The sequence below is a fragment of the Mizuhopecten yessoensis genome, unplaced genomic scaffold (assembly GCF_002113885.1).
Source record: "Mizuhopecten yessoensis strain PY_sf001 unplaced genomic scaffold, ASM211388v2 scaffold5503, whole genome shotgun sequence".
Taxonomy (NCBI): Eukaryota; Metazoa; Mollusca; class Bivalvia; order Pectinida; family Pectinidae; genus Mizuhopecten; species Mizuhopecten yessoensis.
In genome coordinates, this window is record NW_018406081.1 from 615,021 (window position 1) to 634,238 (window position 19,218).

General features: G+C 36.4%; 2 protein-coding genes across 4 annotated transcripts in view; both read left to right on the forward strand.

Annotated features, from left to right (window-relative positions):
- The first annotated feature begins 698 nt into the window (after nucleotides 1-698).
- On the forward strand, nucleotides 699-14,208 carry LOC110450762 (ras-related protein Rab5-like). Of its 2 annotated transcripts, none has more exons than XM_021498461.1 (6): nucleotides 699-1,202; nucleotides 6,599-6,793; nucleotides 7,231-7,382; nucleotides 9,052-9,174; nucleotides 12,707-12,800; nucleotides 13,475-14,208. In XM_021498461.1, the coding sequence occupies exons 2-6, from the start codon at nucleotides 6,601-6,603 to the stop codon at nucleotides 13,579-13,581; spliced, it is 669 nt and encodes a 222-aa protein (XP_021354136.1). In that variant the 5' UTR covers nucleotides 699-1,202; nucleotides 6,599-6,600; the 3' UTR covers nucleotides 13,582-14,208. The 2 variants fall into 2 exon arrangements, with proteins under 2 accessions (XP_021354136.1, XP_021354135.1); XM_021498460.1 differs by having other exon boundaries at nucleotides 700-1,202; nucleotides 6,593-6,793.
- Nucleotides 14,209-18,737: 4,529 nt separating this feature from the next.
- Nucleotides 18,738-19,218, forward strand: part of LOC110450763 (ras-related protein RHN1-like) — a 13,883-nt gene continuing 13,402 nt past the window's right edge. Inside the window, exons 1-2 of one of the 2 annotated variants that reach the window (XM_021498463.1) lie at nucleotides 18,738-18,806; nucleotides 18,884-19,153. The gene's annotated coding sequence lies outside the window, so the exon portion shown is untranslated. The remainder of the gene's footprint in view (nucleotides 18,807-18,883; nucleotides 19,154-19,218) is intronic. The other variant, XM_021498465.1, reaches the window with a different exon arrangement.

The window sequence follows — 19,218 nt, forward strand, 5'->3', positions numbered from 1 at the left end:
AACCACTTGAAAGTTATCTTATCAACGAACACTTAAGCTTATGGAATACATATGCTAATTAGAATGAAGTCGAAAAAATGTTCATTACAAATAATAATAAAATGTTATTTTGATTAGACAATTTTAGTCATTTATAAATAATTTGTGCTATTAAAACTATTTTCCAAGTATATCTCATTTAATCAAAATTTTATTAATCATAATATAATGCGTTGAAAGTTAAAAAAAAATGTAGAAAGACAACAGAAAGAAAACCGTCCTTATAAACAGGTGACCGTTATAGACAGACGGTCTTTATATACAGGCAGGTGATTTTCATAGACAGATGGTTTTATAGACAAGAGATCCGTACAGATAGATAATCATTATAGATAAGTCTTTATTGACAGGCGATCTAAATAAAAAGATCGGTTTTATAGACAGCTATAGCTAGCTAGGTTGTCGATATAATCAGGTTATTGATAAAAAATCTCTCTCCCACTGATGGTAGAAATAGACAGATAGCTTGATAAAGTGGTAACTTACATGTATACAAGAAGTTAGATTTCACTTTATCTTGAAGTTTATACTTTATGAAACATGACGTATTATTTACAAATATATATATACTTCAGAAATACATAAAGTCTTACACGTTTACACGGTTAGTCAGCTGTGAAGGTGTCTAGGTAGCCGAGTTGTCGAGCCTGTCGCTGGTTTAAAACAGATCTATGACAAATACTACACTAATTCTCACGCGGTGCTGATCGGAGTACTATTTTAGGTTGTATGTAAACGTTTTGAGACGACCCCCAGAAGTCGATTAAGATAACGATTATATCCGCCATGAAACCGGAAATGTGACAGCGAACCAAAGATCAAAGTTTTAACTACTGTCTACCACTGTATGTAAATGATATGAACTTCCCAATTGAATGATGAAAAAGACAATAGTTTTATTTCAAAAGAACAATTACAACGTTGATCGTTAAAGGATATCGAGGACATTAGCAGAACAGCGATCAGGAGACAGAGGGGGCGTTTCCACAACACACTGCACAGCGGGGCTCACAGTCCAGGTTGTAAATGACATCACGGATATTTTATATGGATTTCTTTATGCAAAACTTGTCGTTTTAATTATAAACAAGACTTGGATATGAATTACTTTATTCATTTGGATTTAAGCTGGTTTTGAAACCGAAGGAAACGGCCTTTTGCAAGTAAGTAATATATATGTATCCTAGATTAATATATATATAATATTACTCCACATTATTCATCTTGAGGAAGGTTGAACTTTTCATTACTTTGATTTGCAGATATTTGAAGCAATTAGACTAGAACTGATAAAAGAATAATGCATACATGTCAAGAAATCATGTAAACACAACATCAATGTATATGGTGACTATTCCCCTAACTATTGACGGAACTGTACGTTTAATTAAACCCGTAATAAATTAAACTGTACATTTAAACTATGACCGATCATTTATATATCTTTAGTTTGTAAAGAAGATCTCATTTGGCAAAAGTCCGTGCAAATGTAGACTAGAAGAAACTAAAATTGATTCAAACTGAACCACAGACTGGGATATCTGAAAGTCTGCTAGGTGGCTGAATGGGAGTGTTCAGTAGACTATACAGACGAGGTTATCATCTTTGTTAACCTTGAATTCATATCTCCAATAAAAATCTCAGGTCTATGTATAGGTGTAGTAGGACGAGGAATAGTGATAAAGATAGTGCCGTCGTCGGGGACTCGAACCCGCGACCTTTAGCTCTCCAGCCCGATGTTTTACCGCGGAGCTTAAGGGAAATCCCCTACAGCTGACGCTTGTAAGTAATGCTTTCCTTGTATTGGATACGTATACATGTCCATGATAAATATAGCTCTTTGTAGTGACGTGTATATGCGGGTTAACAGTATAATACATATATAATTGATAGATACTATAGGGGTTAAGTTTAAAATCAAGTAGATTTAGTGATGGTCTATAATTAATTGATGATGACTTGTATGTCCAAGTCTGGATTAATTGATGTCTGGCGGGACGTTTGCAAGTCTAGAGCTGATTGATGAGGGACGAGTGTAAGTCTATAGATAACTGATTTGTCTAGATCTTAAAATTATTCTTTTTTTTTCGATATATATCAGCCAAATCCGACCGTTATTTTCTATAAGGATACTCACTTGATATGTTTATGCCTCACCGTGATGTCCCTTTAACTATTGCTGGGGACTTCTTTGAGTCGAGCAATATTTGCAGGGACTTGTGTAAGTCTACACATAATTTATTAAACACCAATATCAGTCTTGAGATAGTTTATTTGGTGGCTTTGTAAGTTTAGAGATCACCGATGGAACTTCTGACTTTTGGTTTTTTCTTGTAAGTCAAGATATAATTGATCGGGGCCATCTGTTATTCATGCGATTTTTGATGGGGTCTGTATAAATGTCTTTCGTGTATAATTGTAAATTTTGTATATGGGGATTTTGTGTAAGTCTGATTTGTTGATTGATTAAATTGCCTGTGTAAATCTAGAGTTTGTTTATTGGGACCTGTGCAAGATTAAACCACTTGTCGTGTACGGAGCATTAACCATTTCAGTATGTTGTTATCGGTCCCACAGGGACCTGATAGTTTGTTACAGCTGTATTTGGGCCTAAACTGAGGTGGTCAGAGTAATTTTACACGTTTTAGGGGATTAGATCAATTTTCGGTCAAATCATCATTGGGGTGGCATTTTAGCGAAAGTTGATCTAAACCCCCAAAAAGTGTAAAATTACTTTGACTATCTCAGTTTAGGCCCAAATACAGCCGTAACAAATTCTCAGGTCCCTGTGATCGGTCCGTGTGAGGATGATAACAGTCCTGAGTGTAACAATAGGGTATTGTCCCCGTGAAGATAACTTAAATATGTTGTTGTCGTTATTATGTAGAAAACATTCTTGTCGACTGCAATAGACTTTATTTAAACACAACGAATTGAATTTTTTTTTTTTTTTTTAGAATAAAAATTCTTGAATTGGATTTCAATACTTTAAATAGTTTAAACTGTTCTCCTTTAACCCTCTAATTAAACATAGACACAGAAGTCTGTGATTTTTTTACAATAAACGAACACTATTATTGACCACTGGCGTAAAGTAAATGTTATTCACCCCAACCGTAGATACAAAATGGCTGCCTTGATACGGTTTTGTCGAAGTACAATAATAATTAGGCTGGATTATTCCTAACCTAATTCGCAAGCTACTAGTACAAGTTGTTTACAAGACATGATTTCCCGCTGTATATGTACTAGTTTTTTATGAACGTCCTGTATAGATATTGTCTATAATCTGACTTGGATATAATATCGTCTATCTCGGCCTACAGCCGACTAGTCACAAACCCAACTAATCGACCAAAAACAAAGGTTGCATTCTTTGTCGAAGATTAACTCCAAACTATCTCACACATACTCTCTCTCTCTCTCTCTCTCTGATTTTTTTCATAAGATCATATTCTTTTTCTCTATCCCTCTCTTTCTACTTCCCGTTTCCGTCCATTACATATTACTTTCTTTTTCCTCTTGTTATTTCTGTTTTTCGACCTCTTCATCTTTATCTTTTTTGTAAATATCCTGTCACATTTTTTCTCATCGTTACTTTGACTCTTGTATGGAGTTTCATTTCGTTTAGTTTCACCCTCATACATAATGTATCTTTTCTCGACCATTTTGTTCTCACTTTTTGAAATCTCGTTCTTGCTGTTCGTTATTTTTCTTCCATTCTTATTTTTTCATGATTTCTGATTGTATTTCTCCCTATATTTGTCTTTAATTACTCTTCTCTTCCTGTCAATTTCTCCGGGAACTCCGGTTTTCCTCCACCACCAAAACCTGGCACGTCCTTAAATGAGTATAGCTGTTAATAGGATGTAAAACACAAACAATCAAAACCATTTTTCTCACCAAATTATGTTCTCTCCATTCTTCTTTTTTTATCCTGTCTGTTTCTTTTCCTTCCCATTCTTCTCATTGCTCGTATTTCTCTCCCCGTCCGCTCTTTTCTCTCCCTTTTGCATGCGTTTCTTTGCTGTCATCTCATTTCTGTATCTACTTTTTATTTAAACTCATTTCTTATTTCTCCCTCTCTCATTCCATTATTTTCTCTTTATCTCCATGATCTCTCTTCTCTCCTTCTGTTTTGCTCCACTCGTATACCTTTTTCTGTGTACCAGTACAACAGGTACTTGACAGGATACACGGTTCCATGTTCCGTGTAAAGGTCCTAGCAGAAACCGTGTTCCCTGCCAAAGACCACCCTCGATACTCCAGGGGTTATGCCCACTTACGTTCTCTGCTCCCCTGGGGTATGTCGTAACAAAATCGAAAGTTCAGTATGCACCACCTTGTGGATGATACAAGAAGTCTGGTCCGATACGTTGGTACACATCAAAATAATCGCAGAGCAGTATAACGGTAAAATTGACTCGCTTTGAAGCCGGATGTCACTCCTCTGTAATCTTCAAAGGACAGTTAACAGGCTAGCGATTGGTCAGGTACTTTTTTTACCATCAAAGTTTAGATACGTGGACTGGCTCGGGGTTGAACGGGTATTAGAATCATGTCTAATTTTAGAACTTCCGATCGTATATATAAAAGTCCAGTATGTTACTTGATGCAGTCTGAGATCACAGACTCCTATATTTACATGTATGTGAAGATTATAGCTATGATTCAACAATTCGGTACTTACTCGCCATGCCTCATCGGCTTTGATGTCGACAGCGCAGGTATGGCTATTCATTAACTTTTTACGACACAATCTATAAAATGATACCGTGGCGTTATTTAAAGCTTTACTATAAAAAAAGATATTTGCTGTAAAGAAATTATCCATTATTTAATTTGTTTGATGATTATAATTTTAGGTAAGAACCCCACGGTATGTGTGATATGTTCTAATACGACTTCAAAGGAAATACACATATAAATATATAATTTAAGAGGTCCAAAACGTTGAATCAGGATGTTTTATTATCATGTCCTTCTTTTCAAACGCTCTTTCTGACTGGAACCATTTGCCATCCATTCCCTCAACTACAGCCTTCAAATCAGAAATTCGTTCTCACTTTTTCCTTTCTTTTTATATCTCCTTTCTATCATTAGCGCCCTCTCATTCTCACCTTGACATAATCCTCAACTGGATGGCGGTAGTCAATATTGTGTACATGGATGTTGCATTGCACAGCTGTTGGAATTGATTTGTCCCTACCGTTCTTAAACTGTTTTTAATACTGTGCACCAGCCAACATGCACTGCCGATTAACTTTATTCTATTTCGCCCTCCATAATGAAGTCGAATTTATAATTACAGTAAACATTAGTTAACAATTTAATAAACATATTAGTTAAATAAGAAAATCGAAATTAAGACTTGGTGAAAATGGGTTTTATCGGTGATTGGTGACATTTGAACTGGGCGAAAGTTTCCGGGTATACAGCGTCCTATAGCTTAAGCTCGATGACTTTTATACATTCAGAGCAGAACTAGGGCTATAACTCTGGAGGACTGTTAGATTATTTCTACGTCATACTAATCAGTGATTTTGATTTAAACATAAGTTATTTGCAAAAAATACAAAAGGGATTAGACACAAGTTATAAAGCTTAAAGTTCGCCTTCTCCCTTAAAGCAGAAATGATGAAATATGCATATGGCTGCACAGTAGAAAATGTTGATGACTGTAAATTTAGATGATTCAAAGGAAACATGAACAAGATGAAATGTACAATATACAAATCTTGTAGATTATTTTTGCATTGAATGTACCCTTACATGTCTCAGTAACCTGTATATAGTATAAACATACGCTATAATATTACTATAAATAATCTATAGTTTTTATTTTCATATTGAAACTTCTGTCAAACAATTTAAAATTTTATAATTTAAAATTAGCTTTGAAATCAACCTGCATGTTTCAACACCGTAGCAGCTTGATGACGCAGCAGACCGCAGCACACAATGGTCACATCCTTGAAGATTTCTTTAAAACGCACCGCACCATAATGTCCGCTTTCAACAAGTATAAATAGCACACATCCTTGGCTTCCTTAAGAGTTCCGAGCTAATCAGTGATTCAACTTGGGGTTTACTTTACAGAGGACACAGTTTATTTTACAGAGGACAACGTTAACTTTTCAAAGTATGTCAATATATATCTCAGATGTAGTACAACAAAGGCAACTTATAATTTCATAGGATATTTTACAACCCAGCAACACTTTCGATAGAATGTGCGCGTTATTCCATTATTAAAACATCCTCGGAATTTTCACTCACTTACGTGTCCTGTACCCCTGGAACATATCTTGACGAAATGGAGGACTCTGCACGCGCCAACTTGTGTATTATTCAAGTAGACAAATCCTTTGATGTACATCAAAATAATCGCGCGGTAGCGTAACGGTTTAGTTAACCGGCTTTGCAATCGGATGTCGCTCCTCTGTAACATTCGAAGGACAGATATTAGCCAAGCGATTGGTCAGTTTGTTCTCACTTAAAACCAATCAAAAATGTAACTGCGTGCCTCCGATTTGTTGAAAATATTTTATAGTTGTAGATATGAACGACTGGAACTCGTCATCTCCGCCAAACAGCAGACCCGGAAGTGGTGGTAGCAGCGTTGGTGGGGGCGGAAGTAAAGCCAAGCAGATCAAGTTGGTGTTGCTGGGGGATTCGGGTGTGGGCAAGTCCAGCATAGCTCTGAGATTTGTACGAGGAGAGTTCAACGAGAACGGCGAGACAACAATTGGGGGTCAGTACAGCAAAAAGAAAATTAAACTTCAAACATTATTGTTATATACATTGAATCAACTTCAAATTCATAGGTAAATGAACGTAAAATTGAATAAAAAGTGACGAGAGGAATATATGAATGAATGAACCGATAAATTAATGAACGATTGAGGGGAATAAATGAATCTATTACAACTCTGGCCTCCCTTAACGAAGTAAAGAGGAAATAACAAATTATTTCAAACTTTCAAACAGAAGGAACAATGAAGAAATAAAATCAATGAAAGAATAAAATAAAATTGAATGATTTCAGGATTGATTTGAATGAATAAGAGAAAATACAAATCAATGAATCATTAAGAAACGTCATGGCGTCATGTTCTGTTTATTTATAATTCAATATTACAGAACTAGTAGATATATAAATACATATTCGACATTGTGTTGGTTTCAAAGCTGCGTACCTGACAAAGACAATCAACTGTCAGGGATGTCCAATAAAATTTGATATCTGGGACACTGCTGGCCAGGAGAGGTATCACAGCCTCGCTCCCATGTACTACAGGGGTGCCCCCGCTGCTGTCGTCGTGTATGACGTCACAAACGTAGTAAGTGTTTTGTAACGCTGTACGTTAGACCACAGGCTCTTGTACTCTGACTTTTGTGTCCAAAATATGTCCTTTCTGATATATTTTATGCATCAATTGTTTATCAGATTTTCCGTGTGAAATCGATTGAATGGATAACTGACTAAATTTGATTTGGTTCGAACTTTGTATTAACTATGCATTCTAAATACACTAATATTTTACAAAACATCTTGGGGGGAAAAGGAAAGCAAAAAACAAAAACAAACATAGAAATTTGTTAACTTCATCGTCTAGGTTGTTTTTACACTAGCTCTATGAAAGAAGCGTGAGAGGTAAGGGGAAATAGATGAATGCACTGGAAACAAAGAATTGATCAGATTAAGATATTCTTATATGATGGTAACCTCTTGTTTGTGCTGCTTTATAGAACATACAAATACTATTTCTGTCATTAATAGAATGATGTAAGGAGGCACGTGGCGGTTATAAAATATGTACATACTTAATTATAAAAAACTCTAGAGAGGTGATAGCGCTTGGGAGGTACTAAGAAACTCTTGTCATTTTTTTTTTATATTTAACCATCTTTGGATGTTTTTCTGACATACTTAATTATGTATACTATATTGTCACTGTCTGTACCTATTGACATATAACTCCCTGCATGTAACTCATACCGCCTTTAGTTGAGCGTTTGCCCCTGTGATGAAGGCTTTTGGTTCTGTCCCTTGGCCGAGATATAACAGAGTCTGTAAAAATGGTAGTTTCTACTCCTGCTTAACGCTCCGCAATTTAGGAGTGGGACGACTGGTTCGCCCGTTGTCGGTATAATGTGGACGGGTGGGGTGTCCTGCTGGGTGTCTGCGGCAGTATGTTTCAGTGAGGTAGCACTATAAAGTCTGCATCAGTTCCGCGCTATCACAAGGAGACAAACACGAACATATCGCAGCCTCCCAAAACACACACGCATACACTACACGCTTGTATCTTGCACACAGTGGATANGGCCGTCCTTAAATGACCATAGCTGTTGATAGGACGTTAAACAAAAGTAAAACCAAACCAAACCAAACCAACTATTGACACAGGGGCTTGTAACAAATATATAAAAATAACATTACGAGTTCGTATATATTTTTGTATATTTGTTACAAGCCTCTGTGATTCAATATTATAATGCCACTTCATGATTTTTATCTTTAAAGTTCTTGCACCTATCTATAATTTATTTTTAGTTCCTAATCACCCATAAAAGCAAGGCCGATACAACGTATTTTGTGCCTAGCCAATAAGTGTATACTCAGCCATGCAAAAGTATGTTTACTTTATAACATGCAGCTTTGGAAAAGGTGTTTTGGTGTTGACATTTTATCTTTTGACCCGACACACCTTAGCTGTGTGCTTTTCTGAAATATCTTTACTTCCGCTATCTTCACATGTTATGTACGTGGTTAATTGGGACTAGTTCTGCACATTGGTGGCTAAAACCTAATGCGCATGTCAACATCAACGTTAACCACATTGTACTCGACCTCGTTTACATTAGAATGTCAAAAAATATTACTCTGTTCTTGTTAACCAACGTTTTAAAACGTTTTGAAAATGTGTCCAAGCTGCGAATGTGAAATGTCAATCACATAGGTCGGATTAATAATAACAATGACATAAAATTCTTGTTGTCCTTCAGAACTCGTACCACAAAGCCACGCGCTGGGTTAAGGAGCTCCTACAGCAAGCCAACGCCATGATGGTGATTGTTTTGGCGGGAAATAAAGCCGACATGGTCAGTGACACGAGATCAACCAATGAGGTATGCGATTGACGTTATAAAATTCTATGATTATTATTATTCATGAAGGTTAGAGTCAATAGTTTGTTTACGTTCCAGTCTCTGTCTCTCTTTTTATCAAGACCTGTGAAATATACTTAGTGCAAGGGCAACATTTATACTAGGTACCAGTAGTGCCAGGGCGACATTTATACTAGGTACTAGTAGTGCAAGGGCGACATTTATACTAGGTACTAGTAGTGCAAGGGCGACATTTATACTAGGTACTAGTAGTGCAAGGGCAACATTTATACTAGGTACAAGTAGTGCAAGGGCGACATTTATACTAGGTACCAGTAGTGCAAGGGCGACATTTATACTAGGTACCAGTAGTGCAAGGGCGACATTTATAATAGGTATTAGTAGTGCAAGGGCGACATTTATACTAGGTACTAGTAGTGCAAGGGCGACATTTATACTAGGTACTAGTAGTGCAAGGGCGACATTTATACTAGGTACTAGTAGTGCAAGGGCGACATTTATACTAGGTACTAGTAGTGCAAGGGCGACATTTATACTAGGTACTAGTAGTGCAAGGGCGACATTTATACTAGGTACTAGTAGTGCAAGGGCGACATTTATACTAGGTACTAGTAGTGCAAGGGCGACATTTATACTAGGTACTAGTAGTGCAAGGGCGACATTTATACTAGGTACTAGTAGTGCAAGGGCGACATTTATACTAGGTACTAGTAGTGCAAGGGCGACATTTATACTAGGTACTAGTAGTGCAAGGGCGACATTTATACTAGGTACTAGTAGTGCAAGGGCGACATTTATACTAGGTACTAGTAGTGCAAGGGCGACATTTATACTAGGTACTAGTAGTGCAAGGGCGACATTTATACTAGGTACTAGTAGTGCAAGGGCGACATTTATACTAGGTACTAGTAGTGCAAGGGCGACATTTATACTAGGTACTAGTAGTGCAAGGGCGACATTTATACTAGGTACTAGTAGTGCAAGGGCGACATTTATACTAGGTACTAGTAGTGCAAGGGCGACATTTATACTAGGTACTAGTAGTGCAAGGGCGACATTTATACTAGGTACTAGTAGTGCAAGGGCGACATTTATACTAGGTACTAGTAGTGCAAGGGCGACATTTATACTAGGTACTAGTAGTGCAAGGGCGACATTTATACTAGGTACTAGTAGTGCAAGGGCGACATTTATACTAGGTACTAGTAGTGCAAGGGCGACATTTATACTAGGTACTAGTAGTGCAAGGGCGACATTTATACTAGGTACTAGTAGTGCAACGGCGACATTTATACTAGGTACTAGTAGTGCAAGGGCAACACTTATACTAGGTACTAGTAGTGCAATGGCGACATTTATACTAGGTACTAGAAGTGCAATGGCGACATTTATACTAGGTACTTGTAGTGCAAGGGCGACATTTATACTAGGTACTAGAAGTGCAATGGCGACATTTATACTAGGTACTAGAAGTGCAATGGCGACATTTATACTAGGTACTAGTAGTGCAAGGGCAACACTTATACTAGGTACTAGTAGTGCAAGGGTGACACTTATACTAGGTACTAGTAGTGCAACGGCGACATTTATACTAGGTACTAGGAGTGCAAGGGCAACACTTATACTAGGTACTAGTAGTGCAAGGGTGACACTTATACTAGGTACTAGTAGTGCAACGGCGACATTTATACTAGGTACTAGTAGTGCAGGGGCAACACTTATACTAGGTACTAGTAGTGCAAGGGAGACACTTATACTAGGTACTAGTAGTGCAAGGGAGACACTTATACTAGGTACTAGTAGTGCAAGGGTGACACTTATACTAGGTACTAGTAGTGCAACGGCGACATTTATACTAGGTACTAGGAGTGCAAGGGCAACACTTATACTAGGTACTAGTAGTGCAAGGGTGACACTTATACTAGGTACTAGTAGTGCAAGGGAGACACTTATACTAGGTACTAGTAGTGCAAGGGAGACACTTATACTAGGTACTAGTAGTGCAAGGGTGACACTTATACTAGGTACTAGTAGTGCAAGGGCGACATTTATACTAGGTACTGTGAGTGCAAGGGGGACATTTATACTAGGCACTAGTAGTGCAAGGGCGACATTTATACTAGGTACTAGTAGTGCAAGGGGGACATTTATACTAGGTACTAGTAGTGCAAGGACGACATTTATACTAGGTACTAGTAATGCAAGGGCGACATTTATACTAGGTACTACTAGTGCAAGGGCGACATTTATACTAGGCACTAGTAGTGCAAGGGGGACATTTATACTAGGTACTAGTAGTGCAAGGGCGACATTTATACTAGGTACTAGTAGTGCAAGGGCGACATTTATACTAGGTACTAGTAGTGCAAGGGCGACATTTATACTAGGTACTAGTAGTGCAAGGGCGACATTTATACTAGGTACTAGTAGTGCAAGGGCGACATTTATACTAGGTACTAGTAGTGCAAGGGCGACATTTATACTAGGTACTAGTAGTGCAAGGGCGACATTTATACTAGGTACTAGTAGTGCAAGGGCGACATTTATACTAGGTACTAGTAGTGCAAGGGCGACATTTATACTAGGTACTAGTAGTGCAAGGGCGACATTTATACTAGGTACTAGTAGTGCAAGGGCGACATTTATACTAGGTACTAGTAGTGCAAGGGCGACATTTATACTAGGTACTAGTAGTGCAAGGGCGACATTTATACTAGGTACTAGTAGTGCAAGGGCGACATTTATACTAGGTACTAGTAGTGCAAGGGCGACATTTATACTAGGTACTAGTAGTGCAAGGGCGACATTTATACTAGGTACTAGTAGTGCAAGGGCGACATTTATACTAGGTACTAGTAGTGCAAGGGCGACATTTATACTAGGTACTAGTAGTGCAAGGGCGACATTTATACTAGGTACTAGTAGTGCAAGGGCGACATTTATACTAGGTACTAGTAGTGCAAGGGCGACATTTATACTAGGTACTAGTAGTGCAAGGGCGACATTTATACTAGGTACTAGTAGTGCAAGGGCGACATTTATACTAGGTACTAGTAGTGCAAGGGCGACATTTATACTAGGTACTAGTAGTGCAAGGGCGACATTTATACTAGGTACTAGTAGTGCAAGGGCGACATTTATACTAGGTACTTGTAGTGCAAGGGCGACATTTGTACTAGGTACTAGTAGTGGAGGGGCGACATTTATACTAGGTACAGTTATTAGACCAAGTGTAGAAGTTAAATTATAGAATATTTATTACCACAAGACCAATATCATTCAGTAAAGGGTATACAATTTAACTTCAATAGACTACAAGCTTTTAACGAACAGCTGCCATACTTTTATTCAAATTATTTAAGCTTAAATTTGGTTGACATATCTGCTGTGTTCTATTCAGTAAAGCCTCATTTTAATGCCCCTAGTTTCATTTGCAACCTCGCGCACCGCTAATTTAATTATCGGCCTTTTTTTCTGGACCAGTGTTGTCAGTATAGCGAGGATTTACTTTTTGATGTTTTTTTGTTAACAGGATGCCCGCAAATTTGCCAATGAGAATAAACTTATATTTGCTGAAACGTCCGCAAAAACAGGAATGCACGTGGATGACATTTTTGCTCAAATAGGTAAGTCAGTACTGGAATAAAATTATTCTAATTCCTTTCATTATTTAAAGTCGTTTGCGATTGGATGCTTTTGCAACTGAATCTTGTTTAAACGGTCGACATGTTGTCAGTAACCGAACCCTTGACTTCAGCTTGCTATACCATTGTTCTTACTGACTGAGCTACATTATCAATGGTATTGTCGTTACCCAACTGTGCTACAGTTGTATCCAAAATGAAAGAAGGGGAGGCCACTGTTTATACGAAAAGCACAGGGTAATGGGACAGGGATCTTAACTGCAGTTGGTACTAAAGTTAAAAATCCTTGTCCTATTGCCCTGTGTTTGCCTGGATAGGTCTTGGAGGTACCGATGACCAGGTAGATCGGTTGATTAAAGCGACTGTATTGTGATTGACCAGGATTCGAATCCTGGTCTAACTTCGTTGCAAATTCAAACTTCGAACACTGTTGTTGAGCTTTAAAATTTCTATTTTATTTTTATTTTACTTTCATAAAAGTTTCTTACGGTATGGGTTTCCTTTCAGAAATGATCTATTAAAACTATTGCCATACATATACGAATGTTTCCTATTTATATCTATAATTTTTAGCAGTGGTACGAGGGTCCATAACTAATGTGTAACATCGTGATCTAACGTTTGACATTGACGTATGCTCCGCTGCTCTGTTACAGGGAATGTTATAGCGAGACAGCAGGCACCGGAAGTTACCGATCGGCAGGGACGTGGCAACGTGAAACTGGCCAAGAAGGAAGGATCAAAGGAGAGGACATGTTGTTGACGTCAGTCACACCCAAAATGGATGACGTTGGAACAAATCTATCGCCGAAATTGAGCAATGTTATTTATAAGAACCAAGCTGATTCATTGAAAAAGTATATGCATTTGTGTTATATCTTCTATAATTACGGTATCTTTGTATACCATGTGTAGTTGTATACACAATGCAATTCGATATGAGCTTGTTTCTTATGTTTATGCAATACAAGATGTCTCGTCATGATTGTCATGAATCGCCCCATGAAGCAATATAACGACCAGATATGACTGTCGGTGTATATTTGACCAATTCCTGTGTTTTTGGATTACTGTCATGGATGTTAGCTTATATAAATCTAGTCCGAATTATTCTGACGTGTCATCGACTTTTTTTATATCGATTAATCGACGACAGACCGATATAAAAAAAAGTCGATAAAACGTCAGAATAATTCGGACTAATATAAATCAAGATTGTTTTATTATTTATATTTCAAAGGATTTTACTATATTAATCAGATTAAGTGATTTAACACTTAAATTGAACGTTTATTAATTCAGGGGGCCGCGGTGGCAAGTGGTTAAGGCGTCTGACATTCTGCTACCACTAGCCCTCCACCACTGGGTTGCGGGTTCGAGGCCTACGTGGGGCAGTCGCCAGGTACTGGCTGTAGGTCGGTGGGTTTTTTTTCCGGGAACTCCGGCTTTCGTCCACCGACAAAACCTGGCACGTCCTTGAATTACCATAGTTGTTAATAGGACGTAAAACACAAACCAACTTATTAATTGTAAATGTTATGTAAAGGACGGCAACTCTACATCCGGTCATGTTTGTGTGTTTCCCAGTAGATTTGTAGATGTCGTGACAATAAAATGTATCCTAACTGTTATGCACGAAAACAATTAATACGATAGCTGCCTCTGATTTGTGAAAATTTGAGGATGTATATTGGATTATATTGACAAAGTTAATGACATGAATCTTTGAAAATATCCCGGTTAGGTTATACTCTCAATAAAAAGGCCTTTTACTTTTCAAGATGGCATACTTAAGTCAGGTCTAATTTTAAATATGGTCCTGCATTTAAACATTTGTAGAGCATTTTAAGAATGCAAACGTGCAAGAAATATTTAGGCTGACCTAATTAGTGCATATTTATTGTTTTGTAGGTCAGTAAATTCTACAGAACGTTTACATTTAAATTAAAATGATAATATACTAAATCTTTAAGGTAAATTTACCTGACAGTGGCATCAGATACTGTATCAGATGGAGAAAACTGAATGACGGTTGCCTTTGTTCACCGCTCCGTACGTGGTAACTGCTTTGACGGCCTTCCTAGGTACGCTATATTGGTGGCGTGAAGAGTGGTTTGCAACATCTTAGAAACTCCATTGTTCACAGTCGATGGTGTAGACGGAGGTCCTCAACAGAACTGGACACGATTTTATCAGTGTTGTATTTATGGATTGTCTTTATAAAGGCTCAGTTAGACGTTTACAATAGTGGTTATTCTAGGAAATGTCCACTTTGATTTATGACGAAATAAAACACAATTGATTCGATATCAAATTTAATAAACTTTTTACTGTTTGACACATCGCATTCAATATATTGTATTTCCAGACATTAAATGTTTTTTTTCCGGATGCACGTGCGTTTGTTTGCGCACCAATAATATTGTTAACAAATACTCACATGATGTAATCAGTTCGTTAAATTTGTATGAACTCTTTGAAACATTGTATTATAAAACAAAACAAAACTGTTTCCATGGTAACGTGTGATGCAAAGGATCCAGTAAGTTTTAATCTAAATTAAATGGTTTTGCAACACAATAGAGCTGCAAAGTAAGTGAATATGTTTTTATCATTATTGGTTTTAAATACATTTTATTGCCTACACCAATAGAACATCAAAAAGGAAGTGCACTACATATGATGTACATCATTATTAGTTTAAATCAATTTTATTGCATATCACAATATTCATAGATTGTACAACAGTGTTTTTTTAAACTTATCACCTACTTCGAAAATGTTTCCGTACCAAACTTTTAAGTGACACAATACAAAAATAGCCAAGCATGTTTTATGTTTCAAAGTTTATCATTCATAATGAATAGTTTATTAAAATCATATTTGTGATAATGTATTTCACATGTTGAAGTATATCTATTAAAGTTTTGTCATCCACAATGATTTTTTCACGTTTTTATTAACTTTTTTGGCAAATGGAACATATTTGTGATTATATATTTACCATTTTGAACAAATATTCTATTACAAAGAGATGAACATGAAGTTAGTAATTTTGTATGAATTGTTACTAACAGGGAAGAACATGTTTAAGTGGTAGCAATTTAGTATTTCTACAATTTAAACGAAATAAAGTGTTACAATGGGTACGAACATATATTCATATTTGTGTATTTCACTGTTTGAAATAAATATTTAATTATGAAGATTTTATCTTTTATGCCATATCTTTATGTCTATTACCATCAATCATGGTTTATTAAAGATCTAATTATTTAGATTGATATGTTCATAGGCTCTACTACATTGATTTTTCCAGTCTGACCTATAGCATCTCTTATAGAAATGTAAACAGAGTTTTCCGTCTTTTCGTATTGCAGAGTTATCTTCTCTTGTGAGCAGGTATTGATTGTTACGTCATTGGTTTGTGTGAGAAAATTACATCGTTCTCTCAAAAATTGATGACGTTACTCTCACAAACAAATGACGTAACAATCAATACCTGCTCATTAAGCAGTTTTTACAAAGTGAACCGTAATTCGAACTCAAATTTGATAAAACATGGAAGAAAATACAAACAAAGCAAAGACTTACATGAAAACCCTTGAAAAGGTACCAGGAAAAAAGACCCGAACCCGTTCTCATGCTCAAGCATGGATTTTGTGCTCAAACGAGCTTTTTTGTAACTCACTTAAATCATGTCAAACGATCAAAACGTCAGTTGTAACATTGAAAACAGTATTCGGCTTAAGTCTCTTAAATGTTTTTTAAATCGTTGGTAAAACAAGAATTTATTTTATTGATTTATAACCTGAACGAGAAATTCGGCTTGAGCACAAAATCCATGCTTGAGCATGAGAACGGTTTCATGAATACTGGCCCAGGTGTTTCAATAGGTTAAGCGAATTTTGCTTCATCGACGACACTCGCCATGTCAAAAGTAAATTATATCTATTTATATCTATCAAAATAGAATGTCACGTCCTCCTAGTGAGAACCAGGGTAGTGACAACAACACAAGGTACACAAACGAGCAACCTTCATATTACACAAGGAACACATATCAGTTCTTATTAACAGAATTGTCATTGAAAACTTAAATATTTCCCATAGTCTTCATCAACCTGGCATCTGGATACCATTTGTTATAAGTTTGTCCGTCAGCGATCGACATCTATCGCTGAAATCATGATCTACGGAACGGAACAAAAACTAGAATACCGAACCTGCTGTGATATTTAAACAAAGTCGGTTGGAGACGCAGGGATATGACTATCAAGAACGGAAAAGTGAAGTAAGAAAGTAAAATTTCAAGAGGATAGAAGTTTGTAGCAGTTGTAATAACTAAATCATAAGGGAAGGAAATATTTTTTTTTTACCAGTAGTTTAGACCAATTTTGATTTCTGCTTTTTTTGCCCTTACCAACGCCGATGAGATCTAGAACCAACGCCGATGAGATCTAGAAACAACTCTACTATGCAATGCGATTCATTCATTTATGGCATACTATATCAGTTACAAATTTTGTGCAAAAACATGTGTGTGTCTTACGTTTATATTAGATAGATAGAGAATATTACATGCCCTTTTCCATGTTACACCAAGTATCAACCCAATACTGGGTGTGATATGGAAAAAGGCATGTTTTATTCTGTTTATTACATACTTACTTATAAAAAGTACTATCTTATGCTCTATTTTTCTTTTGAAATATTGAAAAACGAAAAATTTCCAAAAAGGGTACGGAGAGGGCTGACACGGGTTTTGGGGTGTGATACGGCGAGGGCCGATATTGGTTAGAGCAATTGTCTCGTATCGCATATACAAAATACCCGTATTTATTAGTAAATATGTAATAAATATATATAAATATCACCTTAATAATTGGTAGCAGAACGCAATTAACGCAAGTAAGAAAATAAGTAAATGTAATTCATAAAATCACAATTAAAATCAGAAGAATAAGTCCTGATTTGATATTCACAGGACNAAAGATGGCAGGCCGGTGACAATACGCGCCGCTTCTAACTGGAGTTATTTTATAAAAACACATAGACAAATGGAGAGAGGAAAATACAAGCACTTACATACAGGGGTCAACAACCAGTAATTGAGTCAACGCATGTAAGTTCACTCCTAGCTTTTCTAGTGTAAACGTATATGATATACATCCTATGATAGTCACATAAGAGATATTGTAGTTACTATTCCAATTGTTTCTCGTAGAGCTGAGTCGAATAATAGTGTAGTATAAGTTATAGCTTATTTAAAACTTATCCAGCTAAAATGTACTAAATCGAAAATTAATTCGATGATACCTGCATTATTGTTAAAATCGAAAACAACAGTTACATTTCTGTGGAAACAGAAATTATTGCCCTCAGACTATGAACATGTAATTTTATGCATTAAAAATATGTAAATAAACAATAGAACAAGGTCGATTTTTAAGATAATTAAGCTTGATATAAATGGATCCATATTTTCATAAGCAACACCTCACCAAACATATTCCATTGCTTTTGCTCTACAAGAAATATTTGGTCTGTGCTCCAAAATATTTGTTAAGACCTCTGATATGTTGTAACAACAATCATCACTGACAATTTCCCTCCTCCTAATCGGCAGAGAGACCTACCTTTTAAAGATAAATCAAATACCTTCCTTGTACGTGGCCGCCATTAAAACCATCACAGCAATGCACCTAAGATTCCGATAAAAAATAATCTTAACTATTAACAAATTTCAAAATGTTATCTTAAATATGAAAACTCAGATATTCCCAACATACATATTATTTTTAGGTTCATGACATTTTATTCCCCATATGCTATCTGTATTGTTTGGAATGTCCACCTCGTGTGGGTCTCATGCTTAGCACTTCCTTATTTACAAAGTATAAATACATAGCGTTAAAAAGGAAGTGATATGAGTTTTTCCACATAGCTATTAATCACTGTTTTACTGCTATTGGCGAGAAAATGTTTGTAAGTAAATATTTGTTTTAGACTAACCTTAAAAAATGGCATATGTATAATAATTATTTTGGTTATTTTCACAACAGATACATCAAATGGAGAACTGTGACAGATATAATCCATCCCCAGGGTTACAGCTCAACAGGACAAACATGTCTTACGATTCCGGCAATGACATAGTGTGTTTTATAAAGTCAGAATGCGTCATTTTTGGGAATTTCCATGTTTACATCAGTAAAGCATTATAACAAACGTAATATACTATAAAACGAAGTAATTATTAACACCATGATTGTGTCAACACAATGACTTATCAAACCACGGAAGTTAATATTTGCCTCGGCCTCTAGCTTCGGGTTAGTATTATCTTCTTCATGTTGATAAATAATTATATCACTCTTTATCAATATCGATAATTGTA